This window comes from Heteronotia binoei, chromosome 10 (genome assembly GCF_032191835.1).
Source record: "Heteronotia binoei isolate CCM8104 ecotype False Entrance Well chromosome 10, APGP_CSIRO_Hbin_v1, whole genome shotgun sequence".
Taxonomy (NCBI): domain Eukaryota; kingdom Metazoa; phylum Chordata; class Lepidosauria; order Squamata; family Gekkonidae; genus Heteronotia; species Heteronotia binoei.
This window is the reverse complement of record NC_083232.1, coordinates 61398971-61419237: the sequence shown is the minus strand read 5'-3', so window position 1 is coordinate 61419237 and position 20267 is coordinate 61398971. Positions and strand designations below refer to the sequence as shown.

Genomic DNA, 20267 nt, shown 5'->3' with positions numbered 1-20267 from the left:
GGTGCTGTTGTTATATACATATTAAGTTGGTCAGCATTCAAATATATTTCAGAATCTCTTTACTTGTAATTCTATCCCTTTCTTTCTTAAGGTCACAATTGCTTTTCCAGACAGGTTTTGTGCATATGACACATCTATTAACCTAACAGTCTACCGTCATAAAAAAGTAATGAATTTGCACAATGTAGATGACTCTCCAATTATTCTTGTTTTAAAATCCAAACATTACAGCATACACACTACATTACAGCATGCACACACACATACACATATTCATCAGTGTAGAAGGAAGTGAAAGTAAAAGAAAGTCCAGTTTATGCCTACATGTCTTCCCATTATCTGTGGTTCACTGAAATCTATATTACCTCAATACCTAGTTTGTCATTATTACACAAAATGGTCTCAATATTAAATTGGAGACTGCTTCCACAGCATTTCTGCATATTTCTAACACGAACCATTCAAAAGAGCACAATAGATACAAATACGATCAACCTTGAATTTCACATATTTTAAGAGAAAGAGATGTCAGAAGTTGGATGATGTGCTTGGAGTAAAAATCATCCCTGGCATCCGAAATGGTAAGAATAGACCACTAGAAGCTGGTATATGCATTGTTCTATGTTCTTATGACTTCTTTGCAGATTTAGATTAGATTTATTCGCAATCTTAAACTAATAAATTTAATTTTATTGCTACTTGAGGCATCATTATAAAAAACACTGGTTCAGTACCCTTGCCCTAGATGTGAAAAGGCTTTGCATGTGCATAAGGAAGAGAACAGCCAGACCACTTTCTGCTCATAGAGGTGTGCACATATCATTCTGAATGTGTGTAAATGGAGCAGCTAATGCTAATATGGTTTGTGACAAGCGTGTCAGGTTTTATAATTGCTTTTTTCTCAGTTCTCCGCTCTGATTTCCTTATAAATATACATGATCCCAGTTCCTTTTGTGACCACCTATTATGCCAGTGGAGTGTTGCCTCTAAAGAGCTTCTGATAAAAAGCAAGCACCACTCCAAAATATTTTCACTATGAACATTGTTGTTTTTCTTCAATCAGTTGACTCCCCCCTCTCCATAGTGCAATTCTGGAAAATTTTAAATTTCACCTCACCAAAAGCTTTTTTGTTTAGACTTTTCTTGTTGTTACGGAAGAGTCATTATTCTACAAAATTCACATTCACATAAGATTAATTAGGCTTTACTTCTTGACCTTCTAAAGATGCACACATATCTTTTGGTCTCATTGCCACTTTTGTTTAAATGTGTATTTCCCAGACATTTGGATGGGGTGTGACTATGACAGATTTCCCATTTAATTTTTTTTACAGTAAAATAATATTAATTATTTTGACTTCTACTTGTTAATTGTATTCTTCTAATCAATTTGGGAATAAGGATAACATTTAAAGCCCAATAATCAGTTATATCACCCTACCAATAAATTTAGGTGGTTAGCCATGTTGGTCTGAAGCAGTAGACCAAAGTTAGAGTTCAGTGGGACCTTTAAAACCAAAGTTTTATTCAAGGTATAAGCTTTTGTGTGCATTCAAACTTCTTCAGATACAATGAAATGGAAGATAACTGTTCAAACTTTACCATACAAATAAGCATGTAGTTGCCTCTCATTTCATTGCAATGCCATTGAGAAAACCAGCTCTCTGTGCTGACAAGGAACATATGAACACATGAAGCTGCCTTATACTGAATCAGACCCTTGGTACATCACAGTCATTATTGTCTACTCAGACTGGCAACGGCTCTCCAGGGTCTCAAGCTGAGGTTTTTCACACCTATTTGCCTGGAGCCTTTTTAGTTGGAGATGCCGGGGATTGAACCTGGGACCTTCTGCTTACCAAGCAGATGCTTTACCACTGAGCCACCGTCCCTCCCCCATATAGTCTTGGGTCTATTGTGGTAACAGAAAACATAACAGAAAACTGAAACAATTGATTAAGAGATTTCTGTGCCACATGGCCTCTCAAAGTTTGATTTTCTGAATGCAGAAGGCACTGGAGAGACATAAAGAACAACTTATTTCTATTCTCATATTTAAAATTGATTCATTCTAACATGCTACTGAAGGATGTGGGATGTGGAACAGTATAGTATAGCCTTATCTCATTAGATCTCAGAGATAAACAGGGTTGGTACTTGGATGCAAAACTTCCAAAGAAGACTTCAGAGGAAGGCAATGCCAACTTTACTACACTTTACAAACACAAAACACTGTTTCTGTATTTAAGATTTTCTATATCTCTTTTGTGAACTCCTGTTTGTGTGTGGGGTGGGTGGGGGAGAGAAGATTGGACCCAGCAATTGGCTGGAAATGAGCAGCTACAAGGAGCTTACCTCTCTCCTCCCTGCCAGAAGCAACTTTGCTGCAGCTACTAGCTGCTCAGAGACTGCAAAACTGCGGTCCCTAGCTATTGATCAGTGGCAAGGGCCCCAGCTTGTCTCGCTTTCCTCCTTTCTTATTTGCTTAAATAGAGCACTTTTTCATACACTTGGGTGCTTGGCATTCTTTCATCCAGTAAACTGTTGATTTTTTAAACGTGATTCTTTATACTAATTTTGATTTAATAAATCTTATTTCTGAATTTTCTAAATTTTATTTTTGAACTTTCTCTATATGCCTGAACCCACTCCCAGACCTTCAGCTGTGCTTTATCAACTAGTCAAGTGTCATTATTGATGATCTATAATGAGGGTAATTGGAGTTATTAGGATGGGAAAAACCATCACTGTCCTCAGCTAAAGGCCTAGCAGAACATTTCTGCCATGTAAACCCTATGGAATTGCATAAAGTTCTAGGGCCCTAGTGGAAATTGGCAGAGAATTCCACCAGATTGGAGCCAGAACAGAAAAGGCGGTTGAGGACATCCAGATATTTTTAGAGCTGGGGACCACCAGCAGATTACTGTCCAAAAAGCATAATGCCATCCCAGGGACATAGTGGAGTAGATAGTCCCATAGATACATTGGTCCCTGCCTGCTCAAGGCCTTATAGGTCAATACCAAAAATACAGAACAATTGCAAATTTTAAAAACTGTTATCGTACATTATGACCAAATTGAAAACCAATCTAAGAAAAGCTTGGGCTCCACTCAGAGGATAATTTCATATGCCAGGATACAAGCTTCAAAAGTTCTACAGTTTCTAAAGCCAGTTGTAGAATTGTGTTCGCATGTCCTCTCCACACTCAGTAACCTCACATTACAAGTAGGGATGTGCATTCGGTTCGGCCAAACCGCATATACAGCCGAATCACCACTGATTCGGCTGTATACGGAATCAGCTGTAGCCGATTCCCATTGCCGCCTATTATGCGGCAGCCGAATACGGCTCGCCGTATACTGCCGAATAGCTATTCGGAAGTATACGGCTGTCAATGCAAAAGGCGGGAAAGTAGCTTCTGCAGCCTCAGGGGAGCTGCTTGCCTACTTTCCCGCCTTTAGTAGCCTCTTTCCGCCTCTCCCATAGCCTCCCTGGGATTAGGGAGGGGGGGAGGGGGAAGAGGAGCCCCAGCAGCTAATCCAAAGCATGCATTTGCAAAATGCATTGCAAATGCATGCTTTGCAGGGCTATTGTGTGTAGCTGATGGCCCAGCCATCAGCTACATTGTTGTTATTTTGATCTTTTGCTTACTTGGGTATCCAAGTAAGCACTGTTGTCGGGCCAATCAGAGAGCAGTGCTATTTTTTTAAATTGCTCTCTGTAGGGCCAGAGAACCTTTCTAAGGAGTCTTCCTGGCTGGACTCCTCCATTGCTGCTGTGTTGGTGTGAGAGATTGTGCTGCTGCTGGCTGGCCCTTGGCTTCAGCTGCTGCCTGATGCTCTCTCACTCAGCCTTACCAGACTTCCCAGGAGTAGAGAAGACAAGGTAAGACAGTTTTGGGATTCTTCTTGTTTTAGTTTTTGTTGGTAAAAAGACTAGAGTCCCTTTACTTATCCAGATTTGGGTGGGTGAGTATTGGGTGGGTAGCCTATTTGGGGGTGGGGTTAGGTTCTGCTGGGAGTGGGGGCCTGGGGTGGGGGGGTTTGCTAATTTGCCCATATCTTAATTTAGTGAGAGGACTTTTAAAAGTGCAGTGTCCTTTTACTTCTCCTGATTTGGGTGGCTTGGATTTCTTGGGGTTAGGGTGAAGGTTTTTTTTTTTTTTTGGGGGGGGGGTGTTGGCAAAGTTCCTGTATTGTTAAAAGTTGAGTTTTTTTACTGTTTTAAAAGTATTCAGTGTTTGATTTGTTGCTGCTGTGTTGTGCTGCTGTTGTTACTCTTCTCTTCTGGTTCTTGGGGGGCGGTGCTGTTTGGCCTAATTTCCTAAGTTCCTGTATTGTTAAAAGTTAATTTTTTTACTGTTTTAAAAGTACTGTTTGATTTGTTTACTGTTTGATTTGTTTGATTTGTTTACCGTTTGATTTGGTTGGTGTGGGGGTTGGCGAGGGTGTGTGTGGGCTGTGTGGGCTGGGTCACTTTCTTGTTTTTATAGAGTAGATTGTGTGCTCTGTGGCAGGGAAGCTGGCACCTGGGTGAGAGACCCAGAACCAGCAAACTTGTTGTGGTTGGCCAGCTCTCCCCATGTTTTTTGGGGCAGGGCTGGAGAGCTGGCATCTGTAGATTGCATGTTCTGTGGCAGGGAAGCTGGCACTTGGGTGAGAGACCCAGAACCAGCAGGGTTGTTGTGGTTGGCCAGCTCTCCCCATGTTGTTTGGGGCAGGGCTGGAGAGCTGGCATCTGTAGACTGCGTGTTCTGTGGCAGGGAAGCTGGCACCTGGGTGAGAGACCCAGAACCAGCAGGCTTGTTGTGGTTGGCCAGCTCTCCCCGTGTTGTTTGGGGCAGGGCTGGAGAGCTAGCATCTGGGTTTGCTGCAGCCAGGTCTGCAGAGCAGACCTTGAGCCGATTGTGTTTTCTATGGCAGTGATGTTGGCAACTGAGTTTATATTGGTTCCAGGCCTGCAGGGTTCATAGAGTAGATAGAGGGATGTAGTGCGTTTGGGTCCAATAGGGATTCTCTGGTGTGAAGTTAGGTTTGGCTTTGGGTGCCCCAGAATTGGACCCCCTGGTCCAATATTTTTTGGCCTTGTGGGTTTTGTGTGGGACAGTGCCCTGAAGCTGCACAGCAGTTTGGGGGGTTCTCCTCAAAACCCCCTGCTCCCCAGAGCCACTTTTCCCACGACAATTACAATGAGGAAGTGGCTAATTGGGCTTTCCCCATCATTGTTGGCAATGGGCCTTTTGGGGAGCCCAAAGACAGGGACCCCCTGGCCCAATCTTTTTGGGACTTGGGGGTTTTGTAGGGGAGAGTCACCTGCGGGTTCCCTGCAGTTTTTGGGGCTCTCCCTCAAACCCCCTGCCCCCCAGTAGCCTCTAATTATGCCCTATGTTGCCATTGATTTCAATGGCCCATAGGGTATAATGATGGAATAGGGGCACCCTCTTTGGGTGCCTCTGGAATGGGATCGCCTGGCCCAATCTTTTTGGGACTTGGGGGGGTTGGAGGGGAGCGTCCCCTGCAGGTCCCCTGCAAATTTGGGGGCTCTCCCTCAAACCCCCTTCCCTCCAGGTGGCTTCAAATATACCCTATTTGCCATTGATTTCAATGGCCCATAGGGTATAATAGGGCCGTATATTCGGAAATAGCTGCGCATCTGCCGTATATGCGGCTATTCCGAATGCGGTATTCAGGAGTATACGGGGATTCCAAATTTTTTCCCCCCGTATACTTCCGAATCCGTGTAATACCGAATTTTTTTTTTTTTTTGCACATCCCTAATTAGAAGACACGGGTAAGCCAACAGAAAATTCAAGTGCGTAGATTGTCAGTTGGAAGGGAGGTTGTTTTTGTAAATTCTCTAATAAAATAAGCTATCATGAAAACAAATTAACAAAGACAAATAAAACCATTGCAATGTTCAAATGCAGGTAACCAACAATATAGAAATATTTCTATAATTCAACTAGGCTGGTGCAAACAGTCTGTTTTCATACACCTAGTCTTGCAGTGCAGAAGTTTTCTTTTTATGCTGACTCCAGCTTTCCTACCTGGCCATAGTAATTACTTATCTCCAGGCCCCAGACCTTCACCTCAGTGTATCTGACAGGAAAGCCAGAATGACGTGCAGTCATTCAACAATTTTTCATACTGATTCAAAACTTCTCTTTCAAAGTGTATGTAACCTCTGGTTGAAAGCAATAGATAAATCAGTCCTAAAGAGAGACTAAAAAACCATGATCAAACATATTCAGTTTCTTTAGATCACAAAATGTTGATGGCATGAGAAAGATCTCCATGATTTCCATTATGTCTCTATCTCAATATTGTGAAAACTGTGCATGGTTGAATAAACATGTGAATGAAAAGCTAAATTGTCTCTGTATCTGGTGGAAGTGTGAACCTAAATATCTCTGTAAGGCAGTTCTGTCTTTCTGTGACAGCAAAATAAAACAAAAACGAGTATGACTTTGCCCATTTGCTGTTGACTCACAGCTTATTCACATGCTCACAGTCCAGTTCTATGTGTGTTTTCTTGGAAAAGATTCACTGATTTCAGAGAAACTTACTCACAAACATAGGTACATAAGAGACTTAGAGAGGCACTACTGGCTCAGACAGTCATTAAAGGTACATGATGCTGGCAGAACAGAAATTTTTATTGCCTGAGGTTTCATTCTTTGCCATATTCTCCTGAGAGCACAATCAGATAATCTTCTGTGCCCTCTGACCTCACTTCAGCTCCTTTTAAAAATGGTGTGGTGGACTACACCTTCTTAATAGGCATTCCCCAACTCTTGTGAGATCGTTCTGACTGCCTTGAAACCCTGCCAATTACTGTGGTTGCTTAGGTCCCTGGTTGGCAGAAAATAGGGATCCCAGTCCCCTGGTCCCAGCAGGGAGGTCCCCTGATTTGGGGATGGCTTCCTCATCACCAGCCAGCTGGCCAGTGAGGGAAATCTCAAAATGAGTTTTTTCAGGTCATTTCTGGTAAACTGGAATTGGCTAGAAAACCTGGAAGTGTTGCCCCAGAGCAGCCATTTGAGTGAGGAAGCAAAAAGGACCACTCAAATGGCTGCAAGCCTTCAGTGATCCCTTTTCAGCAATCAATTTTGCTCCTCTCCCCCAATTAGAAGAGAGGGGGAGTGAAACTAACCTTGAAATGGTTGGCAGCCATTTGAATGGTCCCTTTTGCTTCCCCCCTGGGGACCACTCAAATGGCTGCCAACAATTTCCTGTTTTGGGCCACTTCTGGTTTGGAAGGGAGGAAGTGGCCCAAAACATCATTTGGACACCCATCCACCCACTGGAATGCCCCTACTGGAAAGGTAAGGGGATTTGGCAACCCTAGCAGAAGGTCACTTGGGTGCCACTAGTCACTCTCCAAATCAAGTAAAAGTAGCTTTCTACCTTCATCTAAAGCTGCTATAATCATTTTTTAAATTCTTCCTTTTAAAGAATGGCAACAGATTCTTTCCACTTGTTCCTTTGTATGAGGGAGAGTGAGGCATGCACACACACCTTTGGTTAGGAAAATTACAGCACTCTTTCCTATCTGCCTCTCCTCATTTGCATGTTTGGAGTCATGGCTGGCGCAAGGTAGATGCCATCTCGCCAACAGGGGTGCCATCTCGCCAACAGGCCTTCAGGTGCTGCCTTCAACCGCTTTGCCTCTCTCAGCTTCCCGGGTTGCAGACCTGGGAAGCTGATAGCAGAGGGACAGCGCACCAGTGTGTGCTGTCCTCTGTGCCCAGCTTTGTAGCTGGGCTTGGAGGAGAGCAGCCTTGCTCCGATGCTGCCTCCTCAGGCAGGGGATGCAGTCTTGCAGCAAGGCAGAGCAGCCCTGCCACCCCTTTTGCCTGCCCGAGACCCAGGTGGATGAAAGAAATGGTACTGCCTTGCTTCAACCCCCCATGGGGGGTGCAAGCGTGGGAGCAGCCTGGGGTGGCAAAAAACCCAGGGCGTTTTCGCACTCACGTTCAGCCGGTGCGACCCCCCTCTTCACCGCGCAGGATCTGCGCGGATTTCGCACTAAATGCCGCGGAGCAGCCTTTTGCGCCGGAAACTCCCGGCGCAAAAGCCGCTCAAACGTAAACCGCCAAAAAGCAGTTTCCGTTTGCGCAGCTTTTGCGACGGGAGTTTCCGGCGAAAAGGCTGCTCCGCGGCATTTAGTGCGAAATCCGCGCAGATCCTGCGCGGTGAAGAGGGGGGTCGCGCCGGCTGAACATGAGTGCGAAAATGCCCCCAGTGTCACCTCTGTTTGGAGGGAAAGGAGCATGCTGTTGACTCTTTTCCCTCTACATAAAAGCAGCTCTTTGCCTCTTACAGGGAAAACATAGAAACAAATGTATATTTTCCCTCTTCAGGGCAAATTATAGTTTGGAGTGGTGGTGGTAGTTTGCTTTGAGAAAACAGGAGAGGAAAGGTTTCCTTGCCCAAGCACTTCAGATCTGCTCTTTACTGCTGTAATTGTAGAAGCCTCCATTTTTGAATGGCTCCACCTACAGAGCTGCAATTTTGTGACTGGAAGCTCCCAAGTTTAGGAAGATTTTTAAGGTATACCTGATATGCTGGACAGGTTTTTTTTAGAAATTGGGAGAAGGGAAGGAGAATTAGTCATTCTGGCTCAGAAGATGGGTAGCTGGGGATGGGAGATAACTGTCCGCAAAAGTTGCTGCTATCTGAGGCAACTTTCTCTGCCTGCCTAATAGGGGAAGTGGTTCTGGCTGCTAGAGAAAGTCAGTTTTGCTTACTCTTTCACAAAGACTGCTGCCCACTCACCAGCACTGCAGTATTGTTACTGTTTCTTTCTATACTCAGGGAATATCAGTGGCCCTCAGTTGTAGCATCAGTGGTTCTTGAATACAGAGAAATTACAGTAATGAGACATAATTTCCATTGGATTCTCTGTTCATTCCAAAGGGGTTTTTTTCTAATATTTGTAGAGTGTATCCTTCTATTCTGCTTTAGTTTGCTCCAGCAGCCATCACATCCTATATCAACATGCCACTGGAACTAAAAGTAGCATAGTTTGATTTGTTTTGCTGGCTATCATTTGTGTAAATATATAATCCTCAGTGAGCAAAAAACGCTTGCGTACAAATAACTCATTCTAACTTTAAAATGATGCGATTTCCCAAATCCATTGCAGCATTTGTATGGACTATCACTTCATCAGATTTATGGTCAATTAATGTTCTTAAACAAACAGTACTTGCAAGTAATGCAGAAGGATTTGGTGGCAATGAATATTAACAGCAGGAGAACAGTGCAACTCAGTCTTCGTTTAATATGCTCTGTTATTATCTGTATTAAATTGAAGGCATGCCAAGATGAATGATATTCTGACGCTTCACCAAGGCACAATTTAGTATCTTTGATGAACTACTGCTAAAAACATCGTCGTCTATCTGCAATGATCAAAAGTTTTAATATTTTAGACCTGCGGCAGCATAATATCAGGACCTTGTTGGCTATGGTTATTAGTAACAGTTATCAGCACTACCTGCTAGAATGTTCTGATCAGGAAGGGACAGAAACTAAGGCTGCCAACCTCCAGGTGGAGGCTGGAGTTTTCCAGGAATTACAACTGATTCCAGCAGTTAGCTTCTGCTTATGAGACATCCCCATTAAACCCCCTCCACTCTCCAAACTCCACCCTCCCCAGCACCACCCACACATGGTGGGGAAGAACTCACCAGATCTCCAGGAATTTTCCAACCAGTGTTGGCAGCCTTAGCCATACAAACCAGATGTCTTGAAATGTGACATCTTATGACTAGCGAGGTTGTGCAAGCAAATGATAGAACAGATTCAATTTAATATTATCTTTTCATTTTAATCCAGCCCCTCCCAACCGAGCCACTGCACGGCGGTATAGGGCGGGGGCTGCATTTGCCTCCAGAAGGATCGGAGGCTAACAAATCTTCCCGGCCATCTGGGGAACTGGCGGGGGCAGAGCGCTGGGGCTTTATAAGCCCCAAGTGTTGCAGTTTCCTTTTGCTCTCGGCTGAGCAGTGTGCAGCTCCACACGAGGCTTCGACAAGCGGCCCAGAGGCGCAGCTACAGCCGAGGCTTCACTGTGTGGGGGAAGGTGGAGCGGTTCGCTTTGGAGGGGCGGCAACTTGGCAGCAATCGGCAACAGCAGCAAGTGAGGATGCGGGCAGTTGGGGAGCTGCACAGCCCCTGCTTCATGAGGCGGCTGCAGTCGCAGCCCACATTGCGAGTGATTGTTTCTCTCTCTTTCTCTCTTCTGTTCCTCGCCTCCTTTTAGCACCTGGGTGGCCCCCCTCATTTCCTTTCCTGGTCACCCTGTTAGGCCCAGGCTTGGGGGGCTGAAGGTCCTTTCGGGGACTGGACTTTGGGATACTAGGTCAGGACTCCTGGGACGGCATTTGGAGGGCTTTGTAGGGAGGGGAGTGGTGGCTTGAGCTCTGTGCCTCTGTTTTTATAATGGCTCCTAAGAAGGGGACTGGGAAGCCTAAGGGGAAGCAGCCTGTCAGGAACCCCGCTAGGAAGCGGTCTGGGGCTCCTGTGCAGGGGAGGAAGTGGAAGTATGCACAAGGCAGGACATTATGGACCAGCTAGGTGAGTTGGAGCGGCAGAGGGGCTTGGGATGTCCCTCTGTAAGGCTGCAAGAATGTCTACATGTGCTTCTGAGCAGGAGGTTCTCGCACGTCTTTCTGCTTTACAGGGGAATGTCAGCTGGGATGGCAGTGGTGAGGGTCCAAGCCAAGTTCCTGTGGAGGAGGATGAACCAGAGTTGGAGGAAGAAGGCAATGCCCAGGGTGCAGCATGTCACCCGGGGAGGGTGGCAGTCCCAGCTCCGGTAGCAGTCGTGGTTGCTGCTGAGGATTCGGAGGGTAAGTCAACCCCACAGAGAGGTGGTGGCTGGCCTTGGGGGCCATAGGGACTACCATACACACCACAGCCAGCTGGCTCTACAGCTATGCAGGGTTTGGACATGGGGGGTGGGTTCACAAGTTAGACCTGCACATCACAGCTGGCTTCAAACCCAGCCCAGGGCCAGTTCCTTTCTTGGGGTCCTGTGCAATTTTCCTCGGCCTTGGGTACACAGATGCCCTCTCACAGCACTCAGCTCCAGCAGCCCCACATTGGGTCGTTGCCCTGGGGCCAGCACCCTTGTGTACCCTGGCAGCCTGCATGGCCCTCTCATCCGTGGGGGGCATGGGGACTCGCCCCGACTCCTTACAGGGCCGTCCCCTTTCAATGTCGCCCCTTTGGGGACACTGCCATGCCCTTGGGCAACCAGTTGACGGTGGCAACTCGGGAAAAGATATTAAAGGGGGAATATGTTGATGTTTTTAGCCTTCTTTATAGGGAACTTGAAAAAAAGGATAAAGACGAACTAGATGACAAAGATAAAGAGGAACTGAAGCGGAGAAAGGTGGACAGGACCTGGGCCAACTGGTTGCCAGGTTTTTTTATTTATGCAGGGGTAATATCATGCGCTCAGCCTTTACGGGCGGCGGCGCTGTTCCAGTACTGCGACATTATTTATAAGGCCTATATGGATTTCTCCGATGCTACTTGGTTGTAGTATGACGAGGAGTTCCGTATGAGAACGGCCGTTCCTTGGGATCAGATCAACCAGCAGCTGTGGCTGCAGTTGATGTCGTCGACTAAGCCCAATAGTGAAGACAGGTCTGATAGTAGATACCTAGTGAGTAAGCAGACAAATTCTTCTGGGTTCCACACAAAAGCAGAAGATGGGTCAAGATGGCGACGGTCGAGGAGCCCTAATGTTAGTGCTCCTTGAATTACCAACTTTTGTCGCTGAATAAACTATGCTACGCATTTACAGCTTCCAGGCTGAATAATATGCGACTGAGGAGGTGAAGGGAAGGGTGGTTTGGAACGTTTCACCCTACCTTTCCCCCGAAAACATCGTGAGTGGTGTTGGCGGTGCTGGGCTGAGCTGGGCCAGAGCCGGAGTGGGGCTGGAGCAAAGAGCAGCGGCGGGAGGCGTGGCGGCGTTGTCTGCAGGACCTGAGCTGTATCTGAGCCGCTGGAGCCATGTGTTTGAGCTGCTGTGTCTGAGCTGCTGGAGCCGCGGAGGTGCGGGCTGAGCCGGAGCGAGTTGGGCTGAGCTGGAGTGGAGCTGGGCGGAGTGCAGCTGAGTGGAGAGTGGCAGCGGGCGGTGCGGTCGGCAACGCCGAAGTCGCTGGAGGTGGGAGCCGGCTGCGGGCCGTGTGCTGGGTGTGGCCTGTGTGGCTGATTTTGGGGGGGGGGCGAGGCGAAGTACCACGGCGGCAGAGGCTGCTTGGGACGACTGCCTTGGACTTTCCATTCATCCCCCCCCTCCGTGTGTGAGCGACGAGCCGGGGCGAGCGGCGCAAAAGACAGGAGGAACATTGAAGGGACTGATCTGACAGGCTGGTAAGGTGCCTGAGATCTTTAGGGTCCCTGAGGGCGGTGGAGGCGACGTCTGTGTGACGAAAGGGGCGCAGGGAGGCTTATACCCTCCCTGGGCCCTCAAGGCTGCGCAGCAGGCTGCCAAGACCAGCCAGACAGCCCGACAACCCTGTATAAGAACTACCCTGTATAAGAACATCCCTAACTGCTCTCAACTATCACCCAAAGAAAGAACGGGCTCCACATGGACACCGGCATGCCAGAGACAAAGACAAGGCAAGAACAGGAGAAAGAACAAGAACATTGCACTTTATAGGCACTACCACTTTAAAACTATCGCACTTTATTCACCCTATTTATGTCCCCTGTTTTAACCCTTACCTCAGCAGATCTAAAATTGCCAATTTAATAATATGGACTGTGGTTAAATTGTTAGTTATTTAAATTAGATGTTGATTATTAATTAATTAGCTAAATTGGAAAATTTTATCTGTGGCAAATTAATTTGGGAAGTGTATTTATTTATTGGGGGGGGGGTTACAATTAAGGAGCTTCAGAATTAGATAATAATAATAAAAATAAATACAAAATTAATTAATTAATTAATTAATTTTTAGCTAATTATTTATTGGGAAGATTGGGGTGGGGCTTTTAATTAAATAACTATTAGAGCGATTGGCAGATGAGTTTTATAAATAGATCAGCTGAGAGGAGGAGGGTTTGAGGAGGGGGCGGTTTCAGCTTCAACTATTCCATCAGTGAAGCAGACACAACTAGGAGATGGCTGGCCTGGGGATTCCAGTACTCCTGGGGAGGGGAAGGTATGACGGTGGGACTAGGCGGAATTATAAGGAAAGGGGGTTGAGACATGACAGGGCTTGACCCCCTTCCAGCCTATGTCCCATCCCGACGGTGGCAAGTAGTAGGGCCAGAGGAAATTACCCACCTCAGTCACTGGTGTTATGTAATGCCAGGTCCATCAATAATAAGACTTCTACCCTTTGGAAGTTCCTGTCTGAACAGGATATGGACCTGGCATGCATGACCGAGACCTGGGTGCACGAGGGGGAGACTGTAGCTCTCTCCCAGTTGGTTCCCCCAGGATTCTCGGTCTTTCACCAGTCCTGGACTAGCGGGCGGGGGGGAGGGGTGGCTATACTCATACGAGAGGTTTACTCCTTTCGGGCTCTCCCGCCCCTGGAGATCAAGGGCATTGAATGTGCCGGTTTGGCGTGGGACATTGGGGAGGGGTTGGCGGTTTGGCTGGTGTACCGACCGCCTAACGCACCGGCCGACGCCTTACCATCCCTGATGGAGACCGTCGCAGGCTGGGCATTGGAGTACCCAAGGCTCTTGATCCTGGGTGACTTCAATGTCCATGCCGATGACATGTCCTCTAATCAGGCGATGGACCTAGTGTCATCCATGGCGATGCTAGGGCTCTCCCAGTTTGTTACAATGCCTACCCACCAGGCGGGGCACATGTTAGACTTGATCTTCGCGGCGGGAATTTTAGTGGACGATATTACTGCTCAGACAGTGCCATGGTCGGACCACTATGCCCTTAAGGCTCGTGTGGATATTCCACTCCAAGCCCGTTTAGGCGGCGAGCGTATTTTAGCTCGCCGGCGGAGCCATATGGACCCTGAATGGTTCCAGATGGCTCTACGGGATCCCTGGCCCTCTGGCAATTCCCTTGATGACCTGGTGGAGGCCTGGAATGATAGGCTCTCCAGGGCCATCGACGAGATTGCACCTAGACGCCCTCTGCGCCCTCGCCTAAAGCTAGCACCCTGGTATAACCAGGAGTTGCGGCAATTAAAGCGAGGACTCAGACGACTAGAGAGGCAATGGCGGTGTACTCGAGACGAAGCGACTAGAGCATCTTATAGAGAATGTATGAAGTCCTATGAAATGGCAGTCAAAGCCGCAAAGAAAACATACTGTGCGGCTAGGATTGCGTCTGCAACTTCACGCCCGGCACAATTGTTTAACACAATTTGGACTCTTATAATGCTGCCACAGGGCAGCCCAAACGCTAGTCAATTGGAAATCGGCTGTGAGGCTTTTGCGAAATTTTTTGCAGATAAAGTCGCGTCGCTCCTCCGCGACGCCCCCGCCATATTGGAGACAGTATGTGAACCCGAGGCTCCTTGCCTGTCTTCAGACTGTATTCTGGATGGTTTTGGTGCTCTCAGCCTGGAGGAAGTTGACAGGATCCTCTTGTCTGCACGCCCTACAACTTGCAATTCGGACCCGTGCCCCTCCTGGCTTATTAAATCTTGCCAGAGGGAGCTTAGGTATCCTGTATGGGATATCATAAATAGATCCCTGATGGAAGGGCAATTTCCAACACCTCTTAAGGAGGCAGTCGTTCACCCAACTCTTAAAAAAAACAACATTGGACCCGGCCAAATTGGCACACTATCGGCCGGTCTCGAATTTACCCTTTTTGGGTAAACTCATTGAGAGGGCAGTGGCGTTGCAACTACAGAGTTTCCTGGAGGATGTTTCCGTCCTTGACTTCCATAAGTCGGGCTTTCGCCCGGGTCATGGGACGGAGACAGTGCTGGTTGCCCTAATGGATGATCTCCAGCACCATCTGGACCGAGGCGGCTCAGCGGTACTGATGTTGTTAGACCTATCGGCAGCGTTTGATACGGTCGACCATCGGTTGCTGACTTGCCGTCTTGCCGACGTGGAGATTCAGGGGTTGGCTCTACAATGGCTTACCTCTTTCCTCAAGGGTCGGGGACAAAAAGTGGCGATTGGGGGTGAACTGTCCCGGAGGTACCCGCTGGATTGAGGGGTCCCTCAGGGAGCAGTTCTCTCCCCGATGTTGTTTAACATCTACATGCGCCCTCTTGCCCAGATTGCCCGGAGATATGGGCTGGGTTGCCACCCGTATGCTGATGACACCCAGCTCTATCTACTTATGGACAGCCGGCCTGCCTGTGTCCCAGAAAACCTGGACCTGGCATTGCAGGCCGTATCTAGATGGCTCAGGCTGAGCGGGCTGAAGCTAAATCTGACGAAGACAGAGGTCCTTTGCCTGGGTCGCCGTGGTCCGGGGAGGGAGATTCCCTTACCGGCCCTCGATGGTGTGCCTCTGTCAGCGGCGCACAGGGTTAGAAGCCTGGGGGTGCTATTGGAGCCTACTCTAACTATGGAGGCCCAGATAGCAGCCACTGCCAAGTCCGCATTTTTTCATCTTAGGCGGGCAAGGCAGTTGGCTCCTTTCCTGGAGGACGGCGACCTGGCAACAGTGATCCATGCAACAGTCACCTCGAGGCTGGACTACTGCAATGCCCTCTACATGGGGCTGCCCCTGTGCTGAACCCGGAAGTTGCAGCTAGTGCAGAATGCCGCTCCCCGGCTGTTGTTAGGGCTCCCTAGGCGGGAGCACATTCAGCCGGGACTTCGGGGACTGCACTGGCTGCCGATAACATACCAAGTTCGGTAAAAGGTGCTGGTTATGACCTTTAAAGCCCTTTATGGCCTGGGACCTGCCTACCTTAGGGACCGTCTCTCCCCACATGTTCCCCAGAGAGTGCTGAGATCGGGGTCTCAGAACCTCCTTATAATCCCTGGGCCAAAGGAGGCCCGTCTGAAAGCGACCAGAGACAGGGCCTTTTCGATTGCAGCTCCCTGTTGGTGGAATCAGCTCCCGGAGGAGGTGAGGGCCCTGCAGAACCTTGAACAGTTCCGCAGGGCCTGCAAAACAGCCCTCTTCGGTTGGCATATAATTAATTGTTATCGGAATGCCTGAATATTCAAATCTCGAACATCAGATTATTGAATTCTGGAATATTGAAGAACTGATTTAAGGAAAGGTAGCATAGTACATATTGAAGTGAGTTTTATGTGTTTTTATGTATTTTATTGTATAATTATTAATGTATTTTAAACTGATTTTTGTTAGCTTTTTATGTTGTAAGCCGCCCTGAGCCCACCTCGGTGGGGTAGAGCGGGATATAAATCGAATAAAATAAAATAAAAAATAATAAAAGCAGGACAGTCGGTTCAACCCCGGCTGTTATGTTGGGAGTATACTTCCCAGGGAATTTTCAACCGAAAAACCTGTAAGTACAAGCATGAGTACTTGTTATCAGTTGTCTCCTAATTCCCCAGCCCAATTGTGTTTACAATCTGCTTCTGGCATCTTACATTTCCAAAAAAGATCAAAAGTACTATACTCTTACATATACATATACACCTTGTTTGATTTCAGCGTTGTAATACCATTTATACATTCTTTGTAATGATTTTCTTTCAGAGTGAACGCATTTAAAAGAAATACCAAATGTCTTTAGATAGTGTTATTTCTAGGACTCATTCACAACCATTAATAATTGAATTTCTTGCAAACGATCATTTTTGAGTGTAATCTCATTCAGCACATTTAGAAACTCCATTGTGCGTGTCATTTCTTCTTTTTTTTAATCCTCAGAATTATTCAATGGAAGATATTCATAATTATTATCTGTTGTTAGAAGAGTGGGTTTATTTGAAGAGCTAGAAATACAGGGATCATGTATTATCTGAATGAGTTCAAAAAATCACAACATTATTTTTGATAAGGTCACATTCTTGGAAGTACATATTGTTTCTACAGCCAGAAATTACCCACTGCATCCATCCACTCGAAATCTTTATTACAAAGTATTGAAAGTGGTGAGATACCAAAGCTTAATCTAGATTTATATTTATCATAAATTCTGAAAACTGTTTCTAACACCTTTTATTAGGTATCTGCTTAACCGTGAAGTAATTCTGTGAGATCTCGAATTCCCACCTGGAGTTTGGCAACCTTACTTGTCCTGTTGGGCAATTAAGTGCTCTTGTAAGGTTGTTTTGAAGCTAACCCACTGTTCTGACCACAGGGTCTAGCAATACTGAACACTGTATCTATCTCTCCATATAATGAATACAGCATACAAACATTGCAGCCCCAGTATAATCCTCTTTCAATGCACTTCCCAACTGGATTTTGCCAGTTCACACAGTAAAATGCAGTTGGAAATACATTGAAAGTGGATTAAAAGTGCATTATTTAGTGTGTGTGACTGCAGCCTACAAGTACTATGCCTAAAATGGACTGACAATGGAACAGAAGGAATTATAAGAGGGCAGGCATCTACTAGATTAGCTGCCTAGAAACCAGAGACAGCTCAAAAATTTTTTAGTAAAAAATCTAAACGGCAATTAAAATGGTGCAATAAACTACCAGCAACTTCGGTGGACTTAGAAAGGTTAACTCTGCTTGTACTGCAAATCAGTGACAATCTGCTTCCCCAAATTTGCTTGAAGAATTTTATACTGCTCTTTCAAAGTGCAGGTGGTTTTCAGCAACAGTCAATGAAACAGACACAATAAAATCCAAGTTGTACACCAAACAAAATGAACCTCTAAAGAGTCAAAGACAATGCAAATTAATAGTTTGTAACAGGTATTTAAAATAGTTCACAGAAAATCAGAAAATCATTCCAAACAGATTTTCTCAGGTAAGGAAAGAAGTGAGATAACTGTATGGACAACTGCTCTTAAAGAAAGAAGAGAGACAACTGTATGGATCAATTAATTTCTTAAAATGGATGATCTGCATCATAATATAAGAAAATATGCTGACACATTTAGGCATTGTGCTTTGCTAGGCATCCTGCAAATGGAAGCCTTTGTTGGGCAGATTCATCCGGCTTCCAAGCTCAACCAGTGGTTGTGCCAACCTTGTTTATCATCACCTGCATGTGTGCCAAGTGGTGCTGAGCTTCATCATAGTTCCCTAATGCACCCGAAGTCATTACCAATGTAGGTGATGTTGCTCAGCACTAAAGGTACTTTCTCATCCATAGGACAGGCTGTTCAGGAGATAATCTTCCACCACACCAGATGCCTCAGGGTGCTTCTCAGTTTTCCCTACCTATTGTTAGCAACCCACCCCATTCCTGTCAATCTAGTTATGACCTAAGCAGTCAAAGACCAGGACTCTTTATACCCAGCCCTTAGACACCTCAAGAAGCAAATGAAAAAAAAAAAGGGTTTTCCACAAGCCAATTAGGGGGGGAACTCCTGCTTGGCCCTGAAGTAATTGGCAACATCATATGGGGTGGTGGGTGGATAACATCCTGTGGCCAAAGCCTATATGGGATGAGAAGAGATCAGTTTTAATAGCCTCTATCTAATCCTTCTTCCAGTTGGCCAGCAGACACCAGAAGAGATCAATTTGAATAATCTCTAGCCCTTCCTCCAATTGGCCAGGAGTTACCAACCTCAGCCAATCAAACCCTGTGCCTCATTCGAAATGGAGAAAGGCCTGCAGCACCAAGATGCCCAGCCACATTGCTGTGGATTTATTTATTCTGTTGATTTATTTTACAAAATGTATGGCTCTCAAGGGCAACTAACAAATTAAAACATAGATTATAAAGTCACAAATACTTTTCCAAATTAGATCACGCCAACAAACCAGTTTTATACAATTTCAAGACATGTCAGAGAAAAGCCCTTTCAAACAGCACAGCTTCAGAAGCTTTCTGAAAGCCCTCTGCACACTCTCTGAGAGCCTGTTCCAGATGATAGGAGCCAGGCCGTTTCAAAGTGTTTTATTAACCCAAGCAAGGTACTCCCGTATTATGGATGGCAGAGTCTGACCTGAATTTGGATGTGGTCAGAAGATGCTGCTGCATTGCTGCCAGCAACCATGGTGGCTGGGGTGAACCATGTTTTTGTACTAAGTCCTGTACCATCTTCACATCCAAGCAAAACAGTAAAAAAAAGTGAAGCATGCCTTACCTATGATAAAAAGAATTTCCACTGCAATGTCACTGACAGTTGTGCTTCGAGTTGTAGGTAGATCATCATTGCCAATAAAGCAAACATTGTAAGGTACAGTCACGGCAACATAAAACGTCGCCAATAAAATAAGCCAGTCCCAGCAGGCTTTAAAAGTGCTAAAATGCAAAAGTATGAATTTGGACTTTTTTGCATCTGAAACTTTATATTCTGGAAATGCTGGTTTCTCTACAAAAACATTCTGAAAGAAAGAGAGAGAAAGACATTGAGATAAAATACATCAGTTCTTAATATCCCAATATTCTCTAAAAGCTTCTTTTTCTTGATGCCTAAATTCTACTTTCCATTGTTCCTTTAATCTTCCTATCATGGCTCAGTACAACCATACTTCACATAAATGTGCTGGGCTGTTATTTTTATTCTTGGTGCAGGAAAATGGAAAGACTTTTGGCCAAAAAAGGGGAAAGTGAGCATGTTCCATAATAATTGACTGAGGAGGCCAAAGTGCTCAACAGAATGGCTATTATTGTCTAAATTCTGAGGGAAATGGCATTTTGCTGCATCTGAAATCTGCTCCTATCCATTTTCAGTTCAGCTATAACCATTCTGAAGTATCCACTGCAGACAGTTTAAACTGATTGATAATTTAATAGTGCTGAATTCTGTTCCCTCCTGGAGGTACACTAGGTTCCAGAAGTAAAAAAAAACACCCAGGCCCACTTCTTTCCTTTTCAATAGTTGTATTACAAAAAGCCTTCATCATTTCATTGAATGGACATTAAAAAAATTCAGTACTTCAAAAGTCTTATTGAAGACGGTCATATTCCAAAACACATGTAATCATTTTGGATTTCACATGGTTAAATTGGAGAATTAAAGATCTGATAGATTTATTTTGTTTTATTTGCTTAATTTTCTATAAGAGGAAGAAAAGAAGTTAACAACACTAGCAAAAAATACAACTCAAAGATTAAGGGTGCAGTCAGACGAGCACTTTGATTCATTACAATTGCTTCTCCCCAATGGATTTAAAGTGCTCGTCCATACAGCCACATCTGTCCTCTATTCCCCACTTGTTGGCCACCCATCCTCACCCCTGACTT

At 45.8% G+C, this 20267-nt stretch overlaps 1 protein-coding gene across 2 annotated transcripts in view; it reads right to left on the bottom strand.

Moving 5' to 3' along the window:
- The window catches only part of KCNH8 (potassium voltage-gated channel subfamily H member 8), a 287653-nt gene that overhangs the window by 103152 nt on the left and 164234 nt on the right, over positions 1-20267 (bottom strand). For both annotated transcript variants that reach the window (XM_060248762.1, XM_060248763.1), the window contains exon 5: positions 19165-19405. In XM_060248762.1, the coding sequence (XP_060104745.1) occupies positions 19165-19405 (241 nt within the window). The remainder of the gene's footprint in view (positions 1-19164; positions 19406-20267) is intronic.